The sequence below is a fragment of the Macaca fascicularis genome, chromosome 3, assembly GCF_037993035.2.
Source record: "Macaca fascicularis isolate 582-1 chromosome 3, T2T-MFA8v1.1".
NCBI lineage: Eukaryota > Metazoa > Chordata > Mammalia > Primates > Cercopithecidae > Macaca > Macaca fascicularis.
The window spans coordinates 158,197,758-158,225,166 of NC_088377.1; the positions used below are offsets into that span (position 1 = coordinate 158,197,758).

A 27,409-nucleotide genomic window follows, 5' to 3' on the forward strand; every position below is an offset into this window, starting at 1 on the left:
GATAACTCTACTCTTCATATTCTGAGTTCTTTTTAAATAAACACCAGTTTCTATCACATACTGAAGAAAATAGGAAACCTGAAATAGGAAAGCAGAAAGAGGCATCAGAAATACCTTGAAAACGCAGATTAAACTCTTTTAGGTTAATCTAGATTCTGAAATATTTAAAAACCTCGTGGCTTCATTAAGGCTTAAATAAGCTTCTTATTTCAGTCTTTTTGTATATTAAGGCAACAGATATGCCTTGAGGACCAGAGTCTGTATTCTGTATTGGGAACTCCAGGGTAAATAGATGTACTCTCTGAATTCATAGGTCACATCCTGCTACAACCTGATCCATTTATGATTAGTGTCATCTTCACTCCATTTTTTCGTTGAGTTTCAATTTCCAATAATTGGCCAGTCATGGTGGCTCATGCCTGTAATCCCAACACTTCGGGAGGCAGAGGCCGGAGGATTGCTTGAGGCCAGGAGTTCCAGACCAGCCTGGGCAACATAGTGAGACCCCATCTCTACAACACATAAAAAACTTAGGCATGTGTGGTGGTGCATGCCTGTAGTCCTAGCCATTTGAGAAGCTGAGGCAGGAGGATCGCCTGAGCCCAGGAATTCGAGATTACAGTAAGCTCTGATCATATCACTACATTCAGCAAGACCCTGTCACTTAAAAAAAAAAAAAAGAAAATCCAATAATTTGCAACATCTTTCATTAAGAATGAAGCTTCCCTTATTCCTCAACAGAAATCCTATATTGTTCTTAAGTTCCAAATTAGAATCAATCTAGATGATATCAAAGCTCCCGTTCAGTTTTATTGGCCTTAAAATAGAAATGCATATTTTTTGTTTGTGTAAAAGGAAACTTCAATCTTCAAAAGATTGTGTGTAGGCTTCTTGGCCACATTTTAATCTATATTTCTGTATGACTGAATCATTTCCAATCAGATTTACTGTGTTTTGGGGGGGAGTTTTTTGATTTGTTATAGGGATGGGGTTTCCCTATGTTGCTCAGGCTGGTCTTGAACTCCTGGGCTCAAGCGATCCTGCTGCCTCAGCCTCCCAAAGTGCTGGGATTACCAGTGTGAGCCACCACACCTGGCCCTACTATTATTTGATCCCAGGATAACTATGTGAAGAAAGGCTGTGTTGCATGTTTTCTAACATGCTTTCCATCCAGTTCAGATGCATTGAAGGCCACAGAGAGTGTCACATGTGGAAGCCATACCAGTAGAGTTGGATGTCGGTGCCTCAATGAAAGTAGTACAATGCCAACAAGCATTCCAGTGGTTACTCAGATCTCTCCAAGAATATTAAAAGATATGAAATGTTCTTAGTCCAAAGCAACTCTGATTAAACCCTATGTCTTGTTCTACCCTCAACTTCCAGGGGTCTCTCCCTTTCCTTCAAGAGTTCCACTCTCACACACGCTGTTCCAGCCCCACCATGCGCCACCTCCAACACGTCTGCTCTGCACCCACCCATAGGATATGCCACCAACCTTTCACTGCCTCTGCCAAGCACAGGTGCCTAGGGAGTGCCTCGTCTCCTGCTCTGACTGCTTTTCCTAAGGAGAAGCCACTTTTGTTCCTTCCATCCTTCCCCTGCCTCCAGCCCCTCCAGGACCCTGCTTCACAGAAGACCAGTCTGACCATGAGGGACTGTTCTTCAGAACACTGACTGGTGTATCAAGCAGGGGATACCCAAGTATTTTCTCAGGCAGGAGGAATGGGAGGAAGGCTGTGAACCCTCTTACTTAATTTAAGAAAACATTTGGCAGAGAACTATAAACCAAAACCACAATGAAGTACCACTTCACACCCAGTAGAATGGCTAGAATCAAGAAAATAAAAAATAACAAGTGTAAGCGAGGATGTCAAGAAATTGGAGCCTTCATACACTGCTGGTGGAGATGTAGAATGGAGCAGCCACTATAGAAAATGGCTTGATACTGCCTTAAAGGGTCAAATAGAGTTGCCATAAGACCCAGCAATTCCACTTCTGGGTACCCAAGAGATGTGAAAATATATGTTCACACAAAAAGTTACCAATATTCATAGCAGCATTACTCGCAATGGCCAAAAAGTGGAAAACCCAAAAGTCCATCAAGTGATGAATACATAAATAAAAGGTGGCATATCCGTATAATGAAATATTATTTTGGTGATAAAAAGGAGCATGAAGAACCTGGAAAACATTATATTAAGGCCAGGCACGGTGGCTCACACCTGTAATCCCAGCACTTTGGAAAGCTAAAGTGAGCAGATCACTTGAGGTCAGGAGTTCAAGACTAGCCTGGGCAACATGGTGATACCCCTTCTCGACTAAAAATACAAAAATTAGCTGGGCATGGTGGCCCACGCTTGTAATCCTAGCTACTCGGGAGGTTGAGGCAGGAGAATTGCTTAAACCCAGGAGGCGGAGGTTGTAGTGAACTGAGATCGCGCCACCGCACTCCAGCCTGCGCAACAGAATGAAACTCCGTCTCAAAAAAAAAAAAAAAAAAAAAAAATTAAAAAAAAAAAAGAAAGAAAGAAAAAGAAAACTTTGTGCTAAGTGAAAGATGCCAGGCACAAAAAGACCACATATTATAGGATTCCATTTGTATGAAATATCTAGAATAGGAAAATCTATAGAGATAGGAAGTAGATTAGTGGTAGTCAAGGGCTAAGAGGATATGGGGAGACTGGGAATGACGGCTAAGGGATGTGGGTCTTCTTTTTGAGATAATGAAAGCATTCTACAACCCTGTCTCAAAAAATTAAAAAATTTAAAACTGTTAAATTGTCCACTTTAAAAACAATGGGGGAAGTACGCAGAAACCTCATACAAACATCTTATGTTAAATTGTATTCATCAGTCTTAAAACTTAATTCTATTAATAAAATGGTTTAATTAAAGACAAAACTGTATATGGGAGGTGAGGAGATAGGGCCTTTACATATTGGTGGATATCTCACACAAATTTACTTTGTTCAGGTTTACAAATTTGGGGGCCTAGCCACAACAGTTTTATTTGTACATGTATTTCTTCCCCATGTGCTACCTACAAGAGGCTATGTGAGATCAAAACCACAACCATCCAGTAAATTCAGATTCTGCCCTGCCCCAAATGTGTTAGTCCTGTATTTTCAAGGCCATAATAAAGAAAAAATATTTTGTGACCTGAATACTAAAGATTAGTTGTTGAACAGTAGGAACTCAAAAGATAATTGTTGGTCTTCTCTTTTGTGCTAATTCTTCTACGATTGCCAGGTTATTTATCGTAAGAATTACACCTACATGCCCAATTTAGTTCTGTCCCTAGAAATATCTCCATGACAACCAAAAGGAACTCCTAATTTCTGGTACGCATTGCTTCAAGGGTATTTTGAGAGTTAAAGTGGTTAATCGATTATTTAGAATCCTAGCAATAAGAGAAAGAAAAGAATTAAGGGTAGAAAAACATTTACAGCAGTAGGTATCCCTGCAGAGAACGGGCTAATGATCAACTAAAAGGCATTTGCATCTGCGGTACAACCTCTGTGCAAAATTCCAAATGGCATTCTCATTTCCAAGTCACCTCACTTTTCCATGTGCCTTCCTGTCTTCTCATCTTCATCCCATTTTCTATAGCAAGTGACATTCATGCTAACTCATGATCAAAAGTAGAGCTTGGTGAAGTATACTAGTAGCATTTTCTCTATGCCATCAAAAACTATTTAGACGCAGAGACTTTCTCCTTAGGCACACTTAACTTGTGCAGCAAAAATTACTGAAACACGGAGTAACTGGCAAGGCAAATATATTGTGAAATTTGTTTTAGTACTTTTACTCACGAGTGGCTCTTGGGAGCTCAGAGTTGAAGCTTTTTCGATGGTATTTACTCTGGTGCTCCAAGGGCCTAGCAGTTGAGTGTTTAAGAGGTCAAGCACATGGATCTGGCCTCAGATAAAGCTCTGTGGAAATCTGACTCTTGTACTTTCTAGCTGAAATTCTATGTTGTATTTTTCTTTAAAGAAAATAATAGTACCTACCTTATAGGATTATTGTGAGGAGTAAACAAAATCTCCTTTTAAAGCACTTAGCACGATGTGTGACTCAGTTACCTGTTATGAAAGTACCATACATTTGGTGCTCTTCAGACAAAGCTCTTCCAGAGGATACACATATCAATCAATCCAAGTCCAGAGATGCAAAGAGCTTCCGAAAAGAAAGAGAAAGGTTAATTCTTTCTGGGAAAGGACTATCTGGATGGGGTTCAGATATTTCATAAAGTCACAGATGATGACCTAGTAATTAAGAAGGGATTGCTTATTATAGATTCGGGAAATGGTATTAAAGAGAGCAAGAAGGTAGGAGAAAAAAAAGAGCTCTAGGAGGTGATTGTTTTGTAGCTGGTCTAAGTAGAATGGAGGAAACCAAGGAGACAGACACAAAATGCAGATGTCCACTGCAAGGTTCATAGTAACGAATAATCTTCAGTGAAGTGCAAAGCACAGAATGAGATGGAAAACAAAGTCAGGGTATTAAGACAGACTGGTGTTCTGTGTTGCTTTTGACCTGTGTGTGAGAAAAGGAGTTTTCTTGCTTTTGTGTTTTTGTTTTTGTTTTGTGTTTTGTGTTTTGTTTTACCTTTGCAGTTTGAAGTGATTGGCAACAGCCAAAGAAATATGGGGGGTACTGGGAGGGAGGATAGGAAAAATGAGATGTGGTAAGCACCAGAAGGGAGTTAAGATTGCAAAATTGGGTAGCCAAAATCTGGATGATTTGAAATAGAAGCTTAAGTCTGACATCTGATATTCTGCTTGTAACCAGCACCCAAAGGGAGGTGGGACTGGTAATTGAATTTCTGTTCACTTTGCCTGCAAAGGTCACCAATACCTATTGGGCCCTAAATTTAGGAAATAACAATAGTTTCCAACGTTTCCCATCCTGACCAAGTGACCCTTGATCCATCACTTAACTTCTGTGCAAATATAACCACCCTTTTTAATGGAGACATTTGGAAAGCATTGAGTGTTTAGGGTAGAACAAACATTAGAGCACAAATGTCATGATGTTTAACTTTTACGGCTGTATGTACCGCTTGGTTAGTTTCTCTATCAACAATCTACTCTCTGAGAACAAATTAGGTACTTTGAGAATCTTCCCAAATTGCTTCAGGCTACTTGGCTCCTTTATGGTGCTGAAGAAAAGATTCACAATTGTTCCCCAGGACATTTATATGTTGTATGTGTTTGTTAGAGTACAAAGCAGTTAATTATTCCTGTAATTTTCATTCCCATTATATGAATGAGAAAGCTGAGGTAGAGGTAGTGACTATGTGATCGTAATCGCACAGATGCCCATGTTTGTCCTGTGATTTCATACCTCCTGCGAGTAAATGCGCATTCAGTGCAATGTAGAAGACTATTAGAGATGTTAGGCAATTTCACAATTGCCTAATTCATGTCTAGGGCTGTGCTGAGCCTCCTCCACCTTCATGTATATGCAACCCAGTGGCCTACTTAAGAGTGAAAGTTTCTCTGAGAACTCCAACACCTTCCTAAAAATCTAAGTGTTCATCTAAGATAATCATTCGGATTTTATCCCAATTGTTGTCAATCATACTCTCTGAACTTTATTATTACTGGGTTCTAGGAACAGGACAGATGGAAATTAGATAGCTGGGAAACATCCCAAATTTTAAATACCTGAGAGCAAAAATGACATCAATCATCAAACCTCATTTCCCAGGCATTGTTAAAACCATCAGACCTTATTTTAAAGCCAGACCAAGAAGCAGAGTTTTATAATCCAAGTAATAATATATCGTGGGACAGTGGTTTATAAAAAATACAGCACATCATTTCAAAGTAGCTGGGGGCCTGTTTTGACCTGAAAAGATCTATAAATATGGCTTAAGAGTAGCACAGCTGGAACTAGCTCCAGTATTCCAGTCTCCACGTCCACTACTCTTAACCATTACGTCAAGGGAAACTGCCTGGCGGGGAGGATTAAGAGGATAGATTTAAAAAATAATCCAGAATCTTTGTAGCATGTGTGGTGTCTTCTTTCTGGAGAGAGTTTTTGTTCCTCCATTTCCCAGTACAATTGCAGGGATTTGTCTGTATGTGTTGCCAATTGATTGAAAGATCTCCTTCCCTTGAAACCATTAAAAGACCATAGGCAAAGTCTGTCTTGGGGGTTCAGATAATTTGGCTTCAAGACAAGAGATTAGAAGATGACATATTGATTTACAGTGAGAGGAACTGTTGGGTCTTCAGTTCAAACACCCACAAGCCCTGCTGCTAATCTGTTATTACCATTATCATCCACATTTTCCACTTATATTTAAACTGAGCTTGTTGGAATAAGGATGTTATAACTTTTTTGCTTTTTAGGTTGTGGTTTCTCGATCAGGACCATCAACCCCTCATGTGAATTTTCTCCTGGACTCTCACCCGGTGTCTCCAGAAGTGATTGTGGAGCATCCATTAAACCAGAATGGCTACACACTGGTTGTCACGGGGAAGAAGGTAAGCTGTTCTCACAGGGAATTTCCGTAGATGTGGTTTTTCCCAAATGGATGTTTACAACTGGTGTCATTTGGCCCTTTATAATGTCTCCCTTCATCTTAAATTTACCCCTCCTCCATTAGGTTCTTTAGTGAGTATTCCAGAGATTTTCTGAAATCGAGTTAATTTGTTATTCAAGGAAGACTAGACCTAAGGGAGGTCTTTTTCAAAACTTCTCCTTTTGTCCTATATTTCTCAACAAGAAAAACAAACACACAGAATGAGAATTACAGTCCTAATGGCAGAACTCTAGTGCAGGCAGATAAATCCTGGAAATGTACATTGGAATCCAACTCCAACCAATAATCCCTTTTCTCCTAGAGAAGAATGTGCATCTTGATGCCGGAATGATACGCAACTTACTTAGAATTTTCCAGAGGTTCAGGAGTGTTTTCCCACCACTTAAATTATACTGTCTTGTTATTTTAAAATCATCTCAGACAGGGCACAATGTCCCTACTATGTAGAACCTCTAATGCTGCATGACAGTGCTATGCTCACTGGACAATAATGTTACTTTTTCACATACCTGCTAACAATAGAGGAAAGGAAGGAATCAGGTTTTTAAAATTGTAATCACTGTTATGACATGATTTGCACACATAGGTGCTAAGTCTAGTAAATTCTATCAAATGATATTTACATGTACCTTTTGTGTACTTGCTTTATAATTAATGAACAAACTAGATACCCCTCTGGAAGCCCTTTCCACCCCTTCTCTTCACAGATCACCAAGATCCCATTGAATGGCTTGGGCTGCAGACATTTCCAGTCCTGCAGTCAGTGCCTCTCTGCCCCACCCTTTGTGCAGTGTGGCTGGTGCCACGACAAATGTGTGCGATCGGAGGAGTGCCCCAGTGGGACATGGACTCAACAGATCTGTCTGCCTGCAATCTACAAGGTAGGAATCTCTAACAGCTGGCATACATGTTTTTTGTTTGTTTTTTGATACAAATCCCACTAAGGAAAAAAAATTAAAAACTCAATTTACTTATTTAGCTGTGAGTCATCCAAAGCACCATCTCCCTCATGGCTTTATCCCTGGGGTGGGGGGGGGCAGTGTTTGGGCATCCCCCCGAGTCCTGCACCTGAAGTACTTGCTTCACATTGTCTAGGTTCTCTCCCTGGGCAGCTGCTCACCTTTAGTGCCGTGTGAATAAAAGAGTGATGGCGAATAAGCAACAGTGCTCCCCATTTTCTCACAGCGGGGCCTGTTCCCTCCTGACTCACCCACTTTCTGATTCCTCGCCACTTCCTTTATCTGTCAAGTGCCCAGACATGAGCCTCTATCACAGAAACAGATCTGCTCATGGCATATCCGGGAACCCTGAGCTGAACCCTGCAAACTGGTGATCCCTGCCATGTTGGGGCACGCAGGACAGTTTTCTTCCTGTCTGGTGCATAGATGGTGGCCTAGTCTGTTCACAGATGAGACTAAAGATTATTTCCCAGGGTGACGTGGGAGGCAAATGGAGGTTCAACACCCACGGGTGGCTGTGAGTCTTCCTTCAGTGTTCCCAGAAAAAAAGCAAAGGCTCAACTGATGACTATACTAACGTCTATACTTCTGTAAGCCATGTCACTCTTTAATTCATTCCGAAAATATTTATTGAGTGCGTGCCATTTAGCCGGCTGCCCTCTTGTCCCTGGGGAGATATAGTCCAGAACAAGACAAGCACATCTCTTGCTGATAGAGAACTCAGTTTCTGGCAATGGACATCAGCTCTAACATCGCAGCCATGCTAACTCCGTTGCCTTAGTTGCTTAAGCATATATTTGGCACTGTGAAAATCTCCACGCCATTAAAAAAAAAATTCTTGGTCCAAAACATCTTGCTTAAAAACACTTCCCTGGTGAGAACCCAGCATGTATTTTTCTCTGCCTGCTTGTGGAAAAGTTGGACTTTAGTAAATAGTTCTTAGGAAACATTCGAGTTAAAGGTCTCGGTCACCTGGTTCATGCCCAAGTAAACAAAATGTGCAAGTCCGAACAAGAACCACCCCCGAGTGCATGGCTGTTTTCATTTAGTTACAGTTTGGAGCAAGACTTGTAGTGGGTGACTGGGTTTGAAACCAAGTTATTTTCTGTTAGGTGTGACACGGTTATTAAGACTTAGCTTGATCGACCAGAGAATAAACTAAATACAGTAAGAAAACAAATGTAAATCTATACTGTAGTATTTATGCACTTTTTTGTTGTTCAGTATACTTTTGGAACCATGTGCAATTTTATACTTTTATAAACACACAACCTCAGCAATTTGAGACACTAGGAATCTGAACTCTGCTATTCCATGAAATAGATATGGAAAATATATGTGTGTGCCCATGCAATTAAATCACAAGAATTTCATTTCAAAAATAACCAAGCTGGTATTTTAAGTAAAGAAAATGGTTTGATAACCTGTACAAATGAAACCTTTCGTTTAACTAATGTGCTTCCTTTCACTAAGCATAAAAGCTATACTAAACTGCTTAAAAATAAAGTAAATATTTCAGAATTTTCTGGAACCAGAGAATCTCTTGCAATATTTAAATCTCCCTCCTCTCTCACCCTTCCTAACTCCAGCATTCTATAGTTGATGATTCTCAAAGGTTGCATGCTTCCATGCACACGTCAGTGAGGCTTAAGCTGCAGTTGGGAAGGTAGGGCAGCTGAGTCCATAAATCCCTCTAGGTTCATAGTTGTTAGGAAGATTTCATGCTGCACTAGACTGTGACAGTTAGCCTTCTTCCTGCAAGAAATAAGACAGATTCGAGGTGGCTGTCAAGATGGCCAAGTAGGAACAGCTTTGGTCTGCAGCTCCCAGCAAGATCAACGCAGAAGGTGCGTGATTTCTGCATTTCCAACAGAGGTTCCCGGCTCATCTCATTGGGACTGGTTAGACAGTGGATGCAGCCCACGGAGGTTGAGCTGAAGCAGGGTGGGATGTTGCCTCACCTGGGAAGGGCAAGGGATCAGGGGACTCCCTCCCTTACCCAGGGGAAGCCTTGAGGGACGGTGCTGTGAGGAACGGCGCATTCCGGCCCAGATATTACACTTTTCCTGTGGTTTTGGCAAACCACAGATCAGGAGATTCCCTCATGTGCCTACTCCACCAGGGCCCTGGGTTTCAAGCACAAAACTGGGCGGCCATTTGGGCAGACACCAAGCTAGCTGCAGGAGTTTTTTTCTCATACCCCAGTGGCGCCTGGAATGCCAGCAAGACAGAACCATTCACTCCCCTGGAAAGTGAGCTGAAGCCAGGGAGCCAAGTGGTCTAGCTCAGAGGATCCCACCCCCACAGAGCCTAGCAAGCTAAGATGCACTGGCTTGAAATTCTCACTGCCAGCACAGCAGTCTGAAGTTGACCTGGGAGCTTGGTGGGGGGAGGGGCATCTGCCATTACTGAGGCTTGAGTAGGTGATTTTCCCCTCACAGTGTAAAGGGTGCAGCTTCAGCAGACTTAAATGTTCCTGCCTGCCAACTCTGAAGACAGCAGCAAATCTCCCAGCACAGCACTCTAGCTCTGCTAAGGGACAGATTGCCTCCTCAAGTGGGTCCCTGACCCCTGTGCCTCCTGACTGGGAGACACCTCCCAGCAGGGGTCGACAGACACCTGACACAGGAGAGCTCTGGCTGGCATCTGGTGGGCACCCCTCTGGGATGAAGCTCTCAGAGGAAGGAATAGGCAGCAATCTTTGCTGTTCTACAGCCTCTGCTGGTGATACCCCAGCAAACAGGGTCTGGAGTGGACCTCCAGCAAACTCCAGAAAACCTGTAGTAGTGGGGGCTGACTGTCAGAAGAAAAACTGACAAACAGAAAGGAATAGCATCAACATAAACAAAAAGAACATCCACACAAAAACCCTATTCAAAGGTCACCAATATCAAAGACCAAAGGTAGATAAATCCGTGAAGATGAGGAAAAACCAGCGCAAAAAGGCTGAAAATTCCAAAAACCAGACCACCTCTTCTCCTCCAAAGGATCACAACTCCTTGCCAACGAGGAAACAAAATTGGGAGGAGAATGAGTTTGGCAAATTGACAGCAACAGGCTTCAGAAGGTGGGTAATAAACTCCTGCAAGCTAAAGGAGCATGTTCTAACCCAATACAAGGAAGCTAAGAACCTTGAAAAAAAAGTTAGAGGAATTGCTAACTAGAATAACCAGTTTAGAGAAGAACATAAATGACCTGATGGAGCTGAAAAACACAGCATGAGAACGTCATGAAGCATACACAAGTATCAATAGCCAAATAAATCAAGTAAAAGAAAGGATATCAGAGATTGAATATCAACTTAATGAAATAAAGTGTGAAGACAAGATTAGAGAAAAAAAAAGAATGAAAAGGAATGAACAAAACCTCCAAGAAATATGGGACTATGTGAAAAGACCAAACCTACATTTGATTGGTGTACCTCAAAGTAAAGGGGAGAATGGAACCAACTTGGAAAACACTCTTCAGAATACCATCCAGGAGAACTTCCCCAACCTAGCAAGACAGGCCAACATTCAAATTCAGGAAATACAGAGAACATCACAAAGATACTCCTTGAGAAGAGCAACCCCAAGACACATAATCGTCAGATTCACCAAGGTTGAAATGATGGTAAAAATGTTAAGGACAGCCAGAGATAAAGTCAGGTTACTCATAAAGGGAAGCCCATCAGACTAACATTGGATCTCTCTGCAGAAACCCTACAAGCCAGAAGAGAGTAGGGGCCAATATTCAGCATAAGAAAATAATTTCCTACCCAGAATTTCATATCCAACCAAACTAAACTTCGAAAATGAAGGAGAAATAAAATCCTTTACAGACAAGCAAATGCTGAGAGATTTTGTCACCATCAGGCCTGCCTTACAAAAGCTCCTGAAGGAAGCACTAAATATGAAAAGGAAAAACTGGTACCCGCCACTGCAGAAACATACCAAATTGTATAGACCATTGACACTATGAAGAAACTGCATCAGCTAATGGGCAAAATAACCAGCTAGGATCAAATTCACACATAACACTATTAACCTTAAATGTAAACAGGCTAAATGCCCCAATTAAAAGACACAGACTGGCAAATTGTATAGTCAAGACCCATTGGTGTGCTATATTCAAGAGACCCATCTCACGTGCAAAGGCACACATAGGCTCAAAATAAAGGGATGGAGGAAGAGTTGCCAAGTAAATGGAAAGCAAAAAAGCAGCGATTGCAATCCTAGTCTCTGAAAAAACAGACTTTAAACCAACAAAGATCAAAAAAGACAAAGAAGGTCATTACATAATGGTAAAGGAATCAACACAACCAGAAGAGCTAACTCTCCTAAATGCATATGCACCCAATACAGGAGCACCCAGATTCATAAAGCAAGTCCTCAAAGACTTAGATTCCCACACAATAACAGTGAGAGACTTTAACCCCCCACTGTCAATATTAGACACATCAATGAGACAGAAAATTAACAAGGGTATTCAGGACTTGAACTCAGCTCTGGACCAAGCGGACCTAATAGACATCTACAGAACTCTCCATTCCAAATCAAAAGAATATACATTCTTCTCAGCACCACATTGCACTTATTCTAAAATTGACCACATAATCGGAAGTAAAACACTCCTCAGCAAATGCAAACAAACAGTCTCTCACACCACACTACAATCAAATTAGGACTCAAGATTAAGAAATTCACTCAAAATCACACAACTACATGGAAACTGAACAACCTGCTCCTGAATGACTACTGGGTAAATAACTGGTACATTCGTTATTTTTCAAGGTAAATAACAAAATTAAGGCAGAAATAAATAAATTCTTTGAAACCAATGAGAACAAAGACAAAGATACAACATATCAGAATCTCTGGGACACAGCTAAAACAGTATTTCGAGGGAAATTTGTAGCACTAAATGCCCACAGGAGAAAGTGGGAAAGATCTAAAATCAACACCCTAACATCACAATTAAAAGAACTGGAGAAGCAAGACCAAACAAATTCAAAAGCTAGCAGAAGACAAGAAATAACTAAGATCAGAGCAGAACTGAAGGACTTAAAGGCATGAAAAACCCCAGGAGCTGGTTTTCTGAAAAGCTCAACAAAATTGATAGACTGCTAGCCAGAATCATCAAGAAGAAAAGAGAGAAGAATCAAATAAACACAATACAAAATGATAAAGGGGATATCACCACTGATCCCACAGAAATACAAATTACCATCAGAGAATACTATAAACATCTCCATGCCAATAACTAGAAAATCTAGAAGAGATGGATAAATTCCTGGACACATACAACCTCCCAAGACTAAACTAGGAAGAAGTCAAATCCCTGAATAGACTAATAACAAGTTCTGAAATTGAGGCAGTAATTAATAACCTACCAACGAAAAAAAGCCCAGGACCAGATGGATTCACAGCCAAATTCTACCAGAGGTACAAAGAGGAGCTGGTACCATTCCTTCTGAAACTATTCTAAACAATAGAAAAAAAAAAGGACTCCTCCCTAACTCATTTTATGAGGCCAGCATCATCCTAATACCAAAACCAGGCAGAGACACAGCACAAAAAAAGAAAATTTCGGACTAATATCCCTGATGAACATCGATGAGAACATCCTTAATAAAATACTGGCAAACCAAATCCAGCAGCACACCAAAAAGCTTATGTACCACAATCAAGTCAGCTTCATCCCTGGGATGCAAGGTTGGTTCAACATAGGCAAATCAATAAACATAATCCATCACATAAACAGAACCAATGACAAAAACCACATGATTGTCTCAACAGATGCAGAAAAAGCCTTTGATAAAATTCAACACCCCAATATCTCAATAAACTAGATATTGATGGAACATATCTCAAAATAATAAGAGCTATTTATGACAAACCCACAGCCAATATCATATTGAATTGGCAAAAGCTGGAAGCATTACATTTGAAAACTGGCACAAGACAAGGATACCCTCTCTCACCCCTCCTATTCAACATAACATTGGAAGTTCTGGCCAGGGCAATCAGGCAGGGGAAATAAATGAAGGGTATTCAGATAGGAAAAGAGGAAGTCAAATTATCTCTGTTTGCAGATGACATGATTGTATATTTGGAAAACCCCATCGTCTCAGCCCAAAATCTCCTTAAGCTGATAAGCAACTTCAGCAAATTCTCAGGATACAAAATCAATGTGCAAAAATCACAAGTATTCCTATACACCAACAATCGACAAACAGAGAGCCAAATCATGAGTGAACTCCCATCCACAATTGCTACAAAGAGAATAGAATACCTAGGAATACAACTTACAAGGGATGTAAAGGACCTCTTCAAGAACTACAAACCACTGCCCAGGGAAATAAGAGAGGACACAAGCAAATGGAAAAACATTCCATGCTTGTAGATAGAAAGACTCCATATCATGAAAATGTCCATATTGCCCAAAGTAATTTATAGATTCAATGCTATCCCAATAAAGCTATCATTGACTTTCTTCACAGAATTTGAAAAAACTACTTTAAATTTCATATGTAACCAAAAAAGAGCCCTCATAGCCAAGACAATCCTAAGCAAAAAGAACAAAGCTAGAGGCATCACACTACCTGACTTCAAACTATACTACAAGGTTATGGTAACCAAAACAGTGTGGTACTGGTACTAAAACAGATATATAGACCAATGGAACAGAACAGAGGCCTCAGAAATAACACCACACATCTACAACCATCTATCTTTGACAAACTGGATGAAAACAAGAAATGGAGAAAGGATTCCCTATTTAATAAATGATGTTGGGAAGACTGGCTAGCCATATGCAGAAAACTGAAACTGGACCCCTTCCTTACACCTTATACAAAAATTAACTCAAGATAGATTAAAGACTTAAACGTAGGGCCTAAAAACCATAAAAACCCTGGAAGAATACCTAGGCAATACTGTTCAGGACATAGGCATGGGCAAAGACTTCATGACTAAAACAGCAAAAGCAGTGGCAACAAAAGCCAAAACTGACAAATGGAATCTAATTAAAGAGCTTCTGCACAGCAAAAGAAACTATCATCAGAGTGAACAGGCAACCTACGGAATGGGAGAAAATTGTTGCAATCTATTCATCTGACAAAGGACTAACATCCAAAATCTACAAGGAACTTAAACAAATTTACAAAAAAAAAAAAAAAAATCAAAGAGTGTGCCAAGGATATAAACAGACACTTCTCAAAAGAAGACATTTGGGCAGCCAAAAACATGTGAAAAAAAGATCATCATCACTGGTCATTAGAGAAATGCAAATCAAAACCACAGTGAGATCCCATCTCCCACCAGTTAGAATGGCAATCATTAAAAAGTCAGGAAACAACAGATGCTGGAAAGGATGTGGAGAAATAGGAACACTTTTACACTGTTGGTGGGAGTGTAAATTAGTTCAACCATTGTGGAAAACAGTGTGGCGATTCCTCAAGGATCTAGAATCAGAAATACCATTTGACCCAGCAATCCCATTACTAGGTATATACCCAAAGGATTATAAATCATTCTTCTATAAAGATACATGAACACATATGTTTGTTGCAGCACTACTCACAATAGCAGACTTGGAACCAACCCAAATGCCCATGAATGATAGACTGGGTAAAGAAAATATGGCACATATATGCCATGGAATATTATGCAGCCATAAAAAAGGATGAGTTCACGTCCTTTGCAGGGACATGGATGAAGCTGGAAACCATCATTCCCAGCAAGCTAACACAGGAACAGAAAACCAAACACTGCATGTTCTCACTCACAAGTGGGAGTTGAGCCATGAGAGCACATGGACACAGGGAGGGGAACATCACACATAGGGGCCTGTCAGGTGGTGGGGATCTAGGGGAGGGATAGCATTAGGAGAAATACCTAATGTAGGTGACAGATAATCTTAAGTGTCTTCAACTTTGCAGGCACAAAATCCAGCTAATGTATAGAGTTTCACTTTCTAATACATGCAAGTTAACCTGCTTTTCAAGGTATATGATGTTCAGCGGCTAAAATTCTTTGCAGTTCTAGATATGAGAGATTTCAGGATTGAAAGCTCATTATTTTGCTTCAAATATGGTATCTGATCTCATACTGAAAGAGCAATGAGAAATGCTTCAGAAAAGGGAGAGCACTTTTTAATGTATTCTGAATGTATCAGGATGAAGTTATCATATCTTGTAGGGTTGAAAATTCAACCCCAGTGAGACAATAGAACTATTAATTGATCAGAATACTCAGAAAAGCAGTATTATATGGGGGTAGGAGGGGAGGCAGGCAGTATACTGCCACCAGTAAATATATTTGTGACCTCTACTAAAGAGGAAAGGAAACCCCGTTTGGAGTTTTTTTGTTCTGTTTGGTTTTTGTTTTTTAGTTTTCTCATGTTTTATCCTAATGGGTTTTGAAAACATGATCATTTAAAATACTGTTGGAATGGACCCATCAGTGATGTGATCTTTCACCTGTGAAAAGACAAGGGCTACTTTTGTGGCTGTATCTCCCCTATCCAGACAGGTAGGAGACCCAGCCTCTGTGGCTTTATGCCGGACGCTCATTTCCTGCCCACAGAGTTTCTCTGCCCTTCAGGATAACTCAGAGTTTGCCAGCCATTGTTGGGTCTATCCAAGGGTGTGTAGTTCACAACTGCTTCCTTCCTTTTTCCCTAGAAGGGTAAAGGTTACCCCATAAGCTAAGGGGAAAATGCCCAGCCCAGAGAGAAAAGCTAAGTAGAGCCAGCCTTTTGGATCCTGACTGAGGGGCTAGCAGAGGGCTTATAGTATCTCTTCTATTGCCAGTGCCCCAGTTGCACAGCTCTCTGCATCTTTTCTCCAATCATCATCCAATCCCTTTGCCTTTTATAGAAAGTGGTGATGATATGTGTAGAGTGACAGACTTCAGTTTTTACATAGAAAGATGGGATGTAGGCAGTGGAATCAGGCCGACATCAGCCTGGGGCAGCTGTTTTCAGTGGGGAAGCCTCCTCATTAGAAGAGCCCGCAGCAGCTGTGTGACTGCCTCAGGCTGAAGAGAGACCTGGGAGGGTTGGATGTCTTGTTCTCTCCTACTGGATTTCTACCATAAGAATAATAAACAGATTTATTTTTCTAGTAGTTCTCATTTGGCTAGACATGGATGAGGTGAATTTTCAGGAAAGGCACAACTGTGTAATGGATTTTTATGGGTAAAATGGCTATCATAAAAGCTTTAAGCTAAAACTTTAAAGGGATTTGATAACAAGGGTAAGTTAAGACTCTGGTTTGCAATCATTTACTTAGGAAGGATGGAAATGTTTGCAAGTCTGAATTTGGCTAAAAGCCCTTCTTAATTGTAAAAGAATCACTGTTAGATGTTCACAAATGGAGCTTTAGCAAATACCTTTACTGGTTCTTGAGTTGCCTCTATCTTAGTTTTCCCACCATTGTACTTTACAGCACAATTTACAATATGTCCCCACCCCCAAAAGAGCATTTCCTTTCTCAATTGTCACAAAGCTGCTGAGAAGAAGCTTATTTTTAACTTGGAAATGTGTTTTGTTTTAATAGTTTTAGGCTGAGAGCAATTATCTTACACACTTCATAGGTGCCTAATGCTGTCTTAAATCATGACTGACCAAGTTTTATCAATAAATCCATTGATAACACACCAAATATGAGTCTGCAATAATAAAATGAGCCTGTTATTTACTTAACATCAACCATCGGGGGAAAAATTTAATACTAAAAATGAGATGTAAAACAATGCCAATGAAGATAATTAGGAAAAATTCTTACAATACTGATTATGGGCCCTCTCTGGTTCTGTTTTTATCTATTTCTAAAAGAAACAACATATGTATTAAATATTATATAATTTTTAAAAGGCTGAGTGTGTCAACTAACCAGCCTGGTATACATCAAATAGTGACCATATTTAAAGAACAAGGAAAAATCTTCAGTCATTAATAAATGTGAACTAATAGGTATAAAGAAGTAGATTCACGTATTCGTTTGTTGGTGCCTGGCATGTAGGAGGTGCTTTATTAATAAATAATGAATGAAACCTGGGCAGCATCACAAGACCCCGTCTCTACAGGAAATTGAAAAATTAGCTGGGTGAGGTGGCACACACCTGTATTCCTGTCTACTAGAGAGGCTGAGGCGGGAGGATTGCTTGAGACCAAGAGTTTGAGGCTGCAGTGAGCTAGGACTATGCCACTGCACTCCAGACTGGGCAAGCGTGAGACCCCCATCTCTAAAAATAAATAAGTAAATAATGAATCAGTGAATGAATGAATGAATGAATGAATGGCAGATATATATTTAAAAAACCATCTATGTGTTTCATACTATGCTAGCTGCTGAATGCAACTGGGCAAACATTGGATACCAAATGAAGTATTTTTACTGTGCAACTTTTGTTTCTGGCTGGGGAATACCATAGCAACAAGAATGTAGTGCACACAGCCAGCGCACAGAGCAAGGCATACAATGGCTGGACTTTGGCTTATAGGGCACATGAAGGAGTTTGATCAGAGCTCGGTCTGAAGGCTGATGAAGAGTTACAATCAGAGTTATGAGCAAGTAAAAGTCTGGGCCCAATGTGTTTCTACTCTTGTGCAAAAGAGCACTAGAAGATGAATTCACTTCAGAATGGCCCAAAAAGGGCCAGGTCCAATGGCTCATGCTTGTAATCCTAGCACTTTGGGAGGCCAAGGCAGGAGGATCACTTGAGCCCAGGAGTTTGAGACCAGCCTGGGCAACATAGTAAGACCCTGTCTCTAGAAAAAAAAATTAGCCAAGCATAGTGGCCCACACCTGTGATCCCAGCTACTCAGGAGGCTAACGTGGGAGGATTGCTTGAGTTCAGGAGGTTGAGGCTGCAGTGAGGCATGATCACACCACTGCACTCCAGCTTCAACAACAGAGCCAGACTCTATCTCAAAAAAAGAAAGAAAGAACGGAAAGAAAAGAAGGAAGGAAGGAAGGAAGGAAGGAAGGAAGGAAGGAAGGAAGGAAGGAAGGAAGGAAGGAAGGAAGGAAGGAAGGAAGGAAAGAAGGAAGGGAAAAGAGAAAAGAGAAGAAAAGAGAAAAGAAAACAAAACAGAGGGACTATAAAAGGCTCTTTATTCCTACCAAGCTGCATCTGCTCTTTGCCCCATCTCTGGATCTCCTGAAAACAACTTGTTTCATTAGCATGTCATGTAGTTTTAATGTTTGTTCCAGATGCTCTGAAATTTGTGACCCTTTTTCCTTTAGTGAAAATTAAATTTTTACTAAATTGTGGGAAAATGAAAGAATTTCAGACTATTTAAGGATACACATTTTGTTTGTTCGTTTTCTACATATATGAAAAATTGTAATATATTGGATTTTTTTAAGTTCTATGTTGTCCTTGTAGGTTTTCCCAACTAGTGCACCCCTTGAAGGAGGGACAAGGCTGACCATATGTGGCTGGGACTTTGGATTTCGGAGGAATAATAAATTTGATTTAAAGAAAACTAGAGTTCTCCTTGGAAATGAGAGCTGCACCTTGACTTTAAGTGAGAGCACGATGAATACGTAAGGATCTCAAAACGCTTTGCTGGGGTGTGCTTGGAAAATAGGTTTTGTTTTTGAATGAATGTTTGTTTTAAAATTGCTCAAAAAGCTCATCTATTGAATTGAAAAGGGTCTTGGCCTGTCACATGCCTGTGGGTCTGTTCTGTTTTGTTCTTGCAATCCCATTTACTCATTGGATTTGAAGAGAGAGAAAGGTGACAAGGCCTAGGTGAAGACAAGAGGCCAGAATTAGGAGTTTCTCAACCATTTATGTGACAAGTCTTCAGGTGTTTTCTGACTAGATTTGCGAGAGTAGCACTAGTTAGGATCACTCCATCCTTGGTGTCTTCAAATGTTGAGTCTCCAAAGGCTTTTTCTACAGAAATCAGTAAACAGCTCAGCATGGATCCTCTCTTTTAAATTCACTTTCTAAACCTCAGAAATGTAGTGAGGCAGCTGAATCACATGTTTGAGACTTTTTTAGAGGAGTTAAAATTTATATTCAGCTTATATTTACTGGCACTGCAATATAAGGGCTGTATCTCACTGAACCATCCCCATGGGCCTGGGAGGGAGCTGTATGATTCCTGTAATACAAAGGAGGTACCTGAAGTTCAGAGAGGTGAAGTGTGGCTTCGCAGAGGTAATCCAGAGAGTAAGAGCTGAACAAGCCTTCGGACTCAGCTCTGATCAGCTTCTGATGCAAGATCCGTGCTTGTTCTACTGTAGTCTACATGTACCCTTCTACAAGCTTTGAATTCCATAATCATCAGAGAATCCAGAAATTATTCATTATCACATAATAAAAACACCCAAACATTTAAAGTTTTATGGTTGAACCCATTCTATCAGATGGTTATTTTTTATCTAATTGAATTCATTTCAGGGTTACACAAAGGTCCGAATATATCCATTTTACTGAGACCAAAACACTAATGAAGGTAATATTTGTTAGCTGAATGGCAAAACAAATTTTTTCTAGAAATCTCCCTTGTAAAATCTCCAAAACTCTTAATCATTGCATTATAAATCAGGACCTGTAAAAGTAAAACAGAATTCATTCTCTTCTTTAAAAAGTTATTTAATAAATCAAATTGTATTTAAATTTTTTCAGAACAATATGATTATTCATTCAGAAATAATTCTATGGAATGCCATCACAATTTCATTATCATTTAAGTAATTTAAATTAGCATGTACAAGTATAACCACAGAAATGTACCTGTTGACATACTTTAATGAAGAGATTGGCCTATTCGTAGTTAGCCCATTGTTTCATATGCTGCTGAGATACTATCTATCTGAAGTAGACCAAACATTATCCCCAAATATTAATATTATCCAAACTTAGATTATTATGCGCTATTCAATTGGTGAGGTCTGCATGGATAAGGTCTAATATTTCCTGTTTGTCTGTATAAGTACTATAGTACAGTTAATATAAAGTTTAGTATAGGCAGGGTGCAGTGGCTCATGCCTGTGATCCCAGCACTTTGGCAGGCCAAGGCAGGAGGATCACCTGAGCCCAGGAATTCAAGACCAGCCTGGGCAACATAGTGAGACTCCATCTCTACCAAAAAAAAAGAACTCTTTTTTAGTTAACCAGATGCCATGGCATGCACCTCTAGTTCCAACTCCTGAGTCCAGAGGATCCCTTGAGCCCAGGAGTTCAAGGCTGCAGTGAGCTATGACCATGCCACTGCCCTCCAGCCTGTGTGACAGAGCAAGATCCTGTCTCTTTTTAAATAAAAATAAAAATAAAGTTTATCATAGTATAGAAATGGAATTGTACAATTTTTGGCCTTAATGCTTATCTTGAAACTCTGTTTGCTATTCAAAGCAGTCAGCTCACTATTTAGAGTTAATGTCACTTCCTATAAAACAACCTAACCAGAAAATGCCTTGGATTTGTCATGTATTAAACTTTGGGTTTTTTTCCAGATTGAAATGCACAGTTGGTCCTGCCATGAATAAACATTTCAATATGTCCATAATTATTTCAAATGGCCACGGGACAACACAATACAGTACATTTTCCTATGTGGTAAGGAAGATTCTATCATATCATGTTTGATTTTTACTTCATCTATTTAGAATTATAAGCTGAACAAGTTACTTTGTTTTGTTTTTATCTCCCCTCCAGGATCCTATAATAACAAGTATTTCGCCAAAATATGGCCCTATGGCTGGTGGCACTTTACTTACTTTAACTGGAAATTACCTAAACAGTGGGAATTCTAGACACATTTCAATTGGTGGAAAAACATGTACTTTAAAAAGGTGTTGTAAATTTATTTTTTGTTGCATCTATCAATTTGAATTAATATCTGTACCTTAAAAATTAAGCAGATTGGTTTTGTGTGTGTGTGTGGAGAAAAAAAATCAAGATGTTTATTTGTTTACTCTCCTACTGACAAAACTTCCTCCTTCCAAAATTCATCTATTCCTTTTGCTGATTTTTCTTCCTTTCTCTTGTTTTTCTTAGCAATCCTGCTTTTCAGTTTTGTCTTCCCATCCACCCTCTTTATTGTTATAGCTTAGGATCTTAGCTACACTATGAACTGTGAGAGTCTGGTCATTGACAATAATTTAAAATACACATTTTCATCAAGATTTGTAATTAGACTAAGTCACTCTGGGGAGGGAAGAAATGGGGAAGACTGGGTTTGGAAGGCAATTATGTTTCTGCTTCTTAGAGTTGGAAGAGCTCAGTTTAATCAAGTACCAAAAGTACTTTAAAGGGTTTTTTCTTTTAAATCCCAAATGTTTTCCAGTCAAGGATAGCTTCTCTACAACAAACTTTAAGTTTGGGATCCAGTCAGATTAAACAGCCTACACTAGAAAAGGCTTCCACTCAGGAAATTCCCACTTAGAAGCTATTGAGTTATATCCTTTTGATTCATGGATATAATTCTAAAATATGTGTATCTCTAATAGCTAAGATTCATTTTCTTAACTTTTTTTGTTCAGTGTGTCAAACAGTATTCTCGAATGTTATACCCCAGCCCAAACCATTTCAACTGAGTTTGCTGTTAAATTGAAAATTGACTTAGCCAACCGAGAGACAAGCATCTTCAGTTACCGGGAAGACCCCATTGTCTATGAAATTCATCCAACCAAATCTTTTATTAGGTAAGTAGCAGCTTCCGATGGGTATAAGAAAATAATGAATACTAGCATGATTTTGCTGTAGGATAGTCAAGAGGAATTGCAGTTTTACCTCTGGCTTTGATGCTGTTGTGTTTCTTTTGAAAGCTGCCTTTCCAATTCAGGAGACAAAACTACTTTCGGGTTCTGAGTACAATTTGACTCATCAATGCTAGTTCATGTCAAGAAGTATTTTATCCTGTTCTGTTACATTTAAACAGATTATAGCACAATAGTTTACTGTGGCGTTATAGTATACATGCACTTACATTATGTACATATCAATTCTATACTAACCTTAGTGCCAAGAAATGGAATCACCTTTTTTCTTCCATCCTCTAGAGTATTTTTTTGTCCTGCCTGCTTTACACACAGCTTTTCTTTATGCCAGACTCTCTTTGAATTGGTATCTCATTGGACCCAGTTCAGTCTGCCTTGTTTCCGTTAACTCTATCAGTCTAGCAACAATAATTAAGTTTGGTTTTCTTTGTATTTTTTTCAGAGAAGTGAAATATTTATTTTGTGTAATTCGGTGAATAAAATACAAATGCATTTCTTAAGCTTATGAAATATGAATTTTAAAAACTATTTTCAAGTTAAATAAGTTGTTTCCAAGGAATAGTTACCCTTGAACTTCCATTTGATGTTGACTGTGCCTCTGACTTGTAATCAATGCAGGTGATTAAATTGAATCCCTGTCTTACAGTACTTGGTGGAAAGAACCTCTCAATATTGTCAATTTTCTATTTTGCTTTGCCAGTGGTGGGAGCACAATAACAGGTGTTGGGAAAAACCTGCATTCAGTTAGTGTCCCGAGGATGGTCATAAATGTGCATGAAGCAGGAAGGAACTTTACAGTGGTAAGTCCTTTGAGCAATGGGTCTACTCAGAGCTCTGCATCTCTGCCTCTAACCACATGGCTTTCATGGTACCTGGGACATTTCAGTTTCACCTTTAAGGTTTGCTAGTTAATTTCCTTGCAATGTAGCCAAGTAGTAGTTTTTATTTAACAACTGAAATTATCTAGAGTCTTGGGCTAACCATGTGGAAAAAATACATACCCATACACACATGCATATATAATGTTTAGACAAGAATGAAGATTACCAATTTGAGACAGCATTTTTTTTATGTTTGTTGGTTGGTTGGTTGGTTTTGAGGGTTTTTTTGAGACAGTATCTCACCCTGTCATCCAGGCTGGAGTGCAATGGCATGATCTCGGCTCACTGTAACTTCCCCCTCCCAGGTTCAAGTGATTCTCCACCTCATTCTCCCAAGTAGCTAGGACTACAGGCACGAGCCATCATTCCTGGCTAATTTTTGTATTTTTTGGTAGAGACGAGGTTTCACCATGTTGGCCAGGCTGGCCTCGAACTCCTGACCTCAAATGATCTGCCCACCTTGGCCTCCCAAACTGCTGGGATTACAGGCGTGAGCCACTGCGCCTGGCCTGAGGCAGTGTTTTTACAGACAGTCAGTACAAATGGAAATCACAGCATTTCCCTAGTCCCTTTTTAATGCATCATAGAACATGGACCCTTTTGCTCTAATAAAATCCTTGGAAAAAGTCGCTGATGTTGCAGCAATATTCTCGCCTTCCTAAGCAGCAGACATATGCTTTTTTACTGCCCCCTGTTCTTCTTACCATCCTTCTTGTCCCTTTGTTAGCACGTTATCAAGTAACAAGAAAAGAGCATTCAAATATTTATGTTATGTCCTAAAGTGTGAATGTTGTTTGCTGTTTCTCCACCTATCCTTATTTTATATAGGTCACATTAAAGTGGTAGTTTTAGTTTAGACCTCAGAAAGGTTGCCGTTATTTCCAAAGATTCCATACATTTTGTTGATGTTTTTCTTTAATATAAAATACCATAATCTAGTTGGACTTGTGCACTCAACTCAGAATGAAAGTTCTGAGTGCTCTTGCTCAACAAGGTCTTGATTGGTCGGGTGATAGATTGAATTACAGCACTTCCTTTTAGATTCCCCATCCAATATTTCTTGAAGACTAAAGCCACAATGTTCTTTAATTACAAAAACCAATTTGGGGCTAAAAATGTCAAGCCAAATCACCAAATAATAAGGTCATTTCAAATAAGATTTTTCTTGGCCTTCTCAATCAGCCACATTGCATCACCTCTAAAGAGTATTATTAGATTTTTATCATATTCCTGAGAAATTGTGCTCTAGGGAGTCACCACATGAAGCAAAGGATTTTGAAACCAATCCCAACACATGGCCACAAACAAAGTTAGAGTACCACTGCTATTAATTTAAAGGACATCAGTTCTCCACAACTAAGCATAACAATTTTTCATTAACCAAATAAGAATAACAGTAACCCTCTTTGGTGTTGGTATGAGACCTTTTAAAGTAGAAATCTGAGGAATTATTAGTTTATCGAATTAATGCTGAGCGTACATTATTAAGATAATGACTGAATTTCCTTTCTTCTCCCTCACTAGCATTAAGGTGACACACAGAATGCCTCTTAGCTTCAGTCATTCATTTGTAATCAAATATTTATTAAAAACTTTTTAGGTGTCACACATAAGAGTTGCATATCCCAAGGATGATTCAAACAATGGTAGACAATAAACATCTTATTTGTTTATTTTTCTGGAAATATAAACTTCTGTTGTTTTAGCCACAAACATGTTAGTACAGTAGAAGTATGCATTAGAATCGGACAAGAGTGAAAAATGCAGTGGATCTATTTTACTATTTGCTATTTGTTTTACTGTCGTTTGTGAAAACTACTTTATAAAGAGATATGTATTCCTTCCATGTTCCCTGCCACTTATAGAATTTAAAGCTGACCATGATGAATTGAACCCATTTATTATTTAACAAATAAAAACTCTTGGTCAGGTCTGATTTAGATATATAGGTCCAGCCACAATAACTTTAAGTCCAATAAACTCTAATCCTTTCAAAACAAAAACAATCATCTTCATAACAAAATGTATATTAATTTGTTAACGTGTGCATTACGCCCCAGAAGCCTGCAGTTTATTGTGTAGTTCTCAGATTCCTTGTTATGTAAACAATTATTGTGATGGCAGTAAAATTGTTCATGTCCATTAGGAATAAATAGCTTTTAGCATTATAATATTAATTTTATATAAAACTCAATAATATAATTTTATCCATATTATGTCTCTAAAATTTTATCTGCTGCTGATAAACATTTTTAATGTAAGATCTTTTTTAAATTATTTTTTAAAGAGAATAGCAAATAACAAATTCTGTTTGTCCTTTTTATGTATATCCTGAGTCCTTTTTGTATTGTGGGCATAAGTGATTGTTTTATCCCCAACTATACTTGTCAAAGAAAAGGAAATCTAAGGGATGTTGTTGCTTGTTTGTCTTTTCCTTGGGGGAAAAACGCAACTGTTAACCTTAGATGTACCACTGTGTGTTGCTGGTTTAGTCTAAGCACAATCAAGAGGAAGCTACATTTTCCAAAATTCCATAAATCAGAATTCCAAAGAGGAAGATTTGAAATGAGACATGAAAGGGCATGAAATAATAATAGCAGAGGCTTTGTAAAATAGAGAGCATAGGAAAAGGTTTCAATATAAAATATGTCATGGACAAAAAAATAGCATGGGAGCGAAGACATTGAATTTTGGAGTTAATGGCCTAGGATTTATATTCGCTATTCCGCCACTCCAAGCTGTGTGACCTGGTCTAATGACATAAGTTTGCAAAGCTCAGTTTCTTAATTTGTAAACTGTGCATAATCATAATACCCACTGATAGGATTATCATGAGAATTAAATGAGACCAACCTTGTAAAGCATTTTGCACAAAACCTATCATTAATAATAGCTTAAAACACACTAATAAGATTACCTAACTACATAGTTAATTATCATGTTCACCATATGGTGCTTGGCACTTTACAAAGCACTTTACCATGTGGTATCCTACATGGTAAATAGCATTTTCATCTTAATTCCTAAATGAGGAAACTGAGTTATTTAGTGTGGGCCCTGCCTCTGTTCCCATAGCTTGGGTTAAAGCTAGGAGAGGAGCCAAAGCCTTCTAACCCCACAAAGCCCAGCTCCCAGTCTGCCTGCCTGCCTCACACAACAAGGGGCAATTCCTCCAGGTGACTGTCCTGTCTTCTTAAGGAAAATAAAATGATGGGATGAGGGCCAGCTTCAGATTCATCAGCATGGTTTATGCTGGGCAGGTGGAGGTCTGTGTTTCTCTGAAGGCTGGGTTGTTTGGATAATTTTGCATGTATCGTGTTTCCAGAAATGTGTAGTCTAACATTAAGAAGCTAAATACAGATTTTTTTCAAAAACTCTATATTTTCAATTGATTGGAGTGGTGAATTATAAAGTTGCTGTGGATGTTGCCAAGCCGTATTCTGTTTACAGTGGATAATTGTGTCTTTCTCTAGGCATGTCAGCATCGCTCTAATTCAGAGATAATCTGCTGTACCACTCCTTCCCTGCAACAGCTGAATCTGCAACTCCCCCTGAAAACCAAAGCCTTTTTCATGTTAGATGGGATCCTTTCCAAATACTTTGATCTCATTTATGTACATAATCCTGTGTTTAAGCCTTTTGAAAAGCCAGTAATGATCTCAATGGGCAATGAAAATGTACTGGAAATTAAGGTAAGAAATGCTTTAAACACTGTCTTAAATCATCAGCTCAAACTTAATTGACTTCATAGCTATGTGAATACAATTGTTGTACTTGGCCGTTGTATCTTATGCAACACCAGCAAATATATAAGCTCTGAAAAACAAATCTTTTTGGCATAAAACTAAAAGATAAGAATAACCGTGGACTGCATTTTAATGAACCATTTAAAAACCCTTTCTTGTGTATGTATTAAAACGTAGCAAATGTGGGACACAAATCCATTAAAGAGGATCCCTGTGCTGCATTATCTTGCTGATGTTATACGTTTCCCCGGACATTTTACCTAAATGTGCTCATTATAAGATAAAACATAAGAGCTGTGAAAGTAAATGCATCAATTGTATCTCTGTACTTCCTTGTTATACTTGGAATTTTGTATCTGGGTGTGGTCATCTCTAAGCTAATTTGTAAATGGAACTAGATATCTGCCACCTTACGAACATATTAGCTTCTAAATATAATTTAATAGAGAATAACAGGTCATCTTTTCTAAAGCAAGCCTGTTGCAAACGAAGAACACTAAGACCCAGAAAGGTTAAGTGATTGACAAGTGACAAAAGAGTGGCAGAAT

The 27,409-nt window shown here is 39.1% G+C and overlaps 1 protein-coding gene across 2 annotated transcripts in view; it reads left to right on the forward strand.

Moving 5' to 3' along the window:
• The window catches only part of MET (MET proto-oncogene, receptor tyrosine kinase), a 117,160-nt gene that overhangs the window by 59,063 nt on the left and 30,688 nt on the right, over positions 1-27,409 (forward strand). For both annotated transcript variants that reach the window (XM_005550578.5, XM_074035829.1), the window contains 8 exons: positions 6,360-6,494; positions 7,261-7,434; positions 18,888-19,048; positions 20,969-21,071; positions 21,171-21,307; positions 21,998-22,159; positions 22,935-23,034; positions 26,589-26,807. In XM_005550578.5, the coding sequence (XP_005550635.4) occupies positions 6,360-6,494; positions 7,261-7,434; positions 18,888-19,048; positions 20,969-21,071; positions 21,171-21,307; positions 21,998-22,159; positions 22,935-23,034; positions 26,589-26,807 (1,191 nt within the window). The remainder of the gene's footprint in view (positions 1-6,359; positions 6,495-7,260; positions 7,435-18,887; positions 19,049-20,968; positions 21,072-21,170; positions 21,308-21,997; positions 22,160-22,934; positions 23,035-26,588; positions 26,808-27,409) is intronic.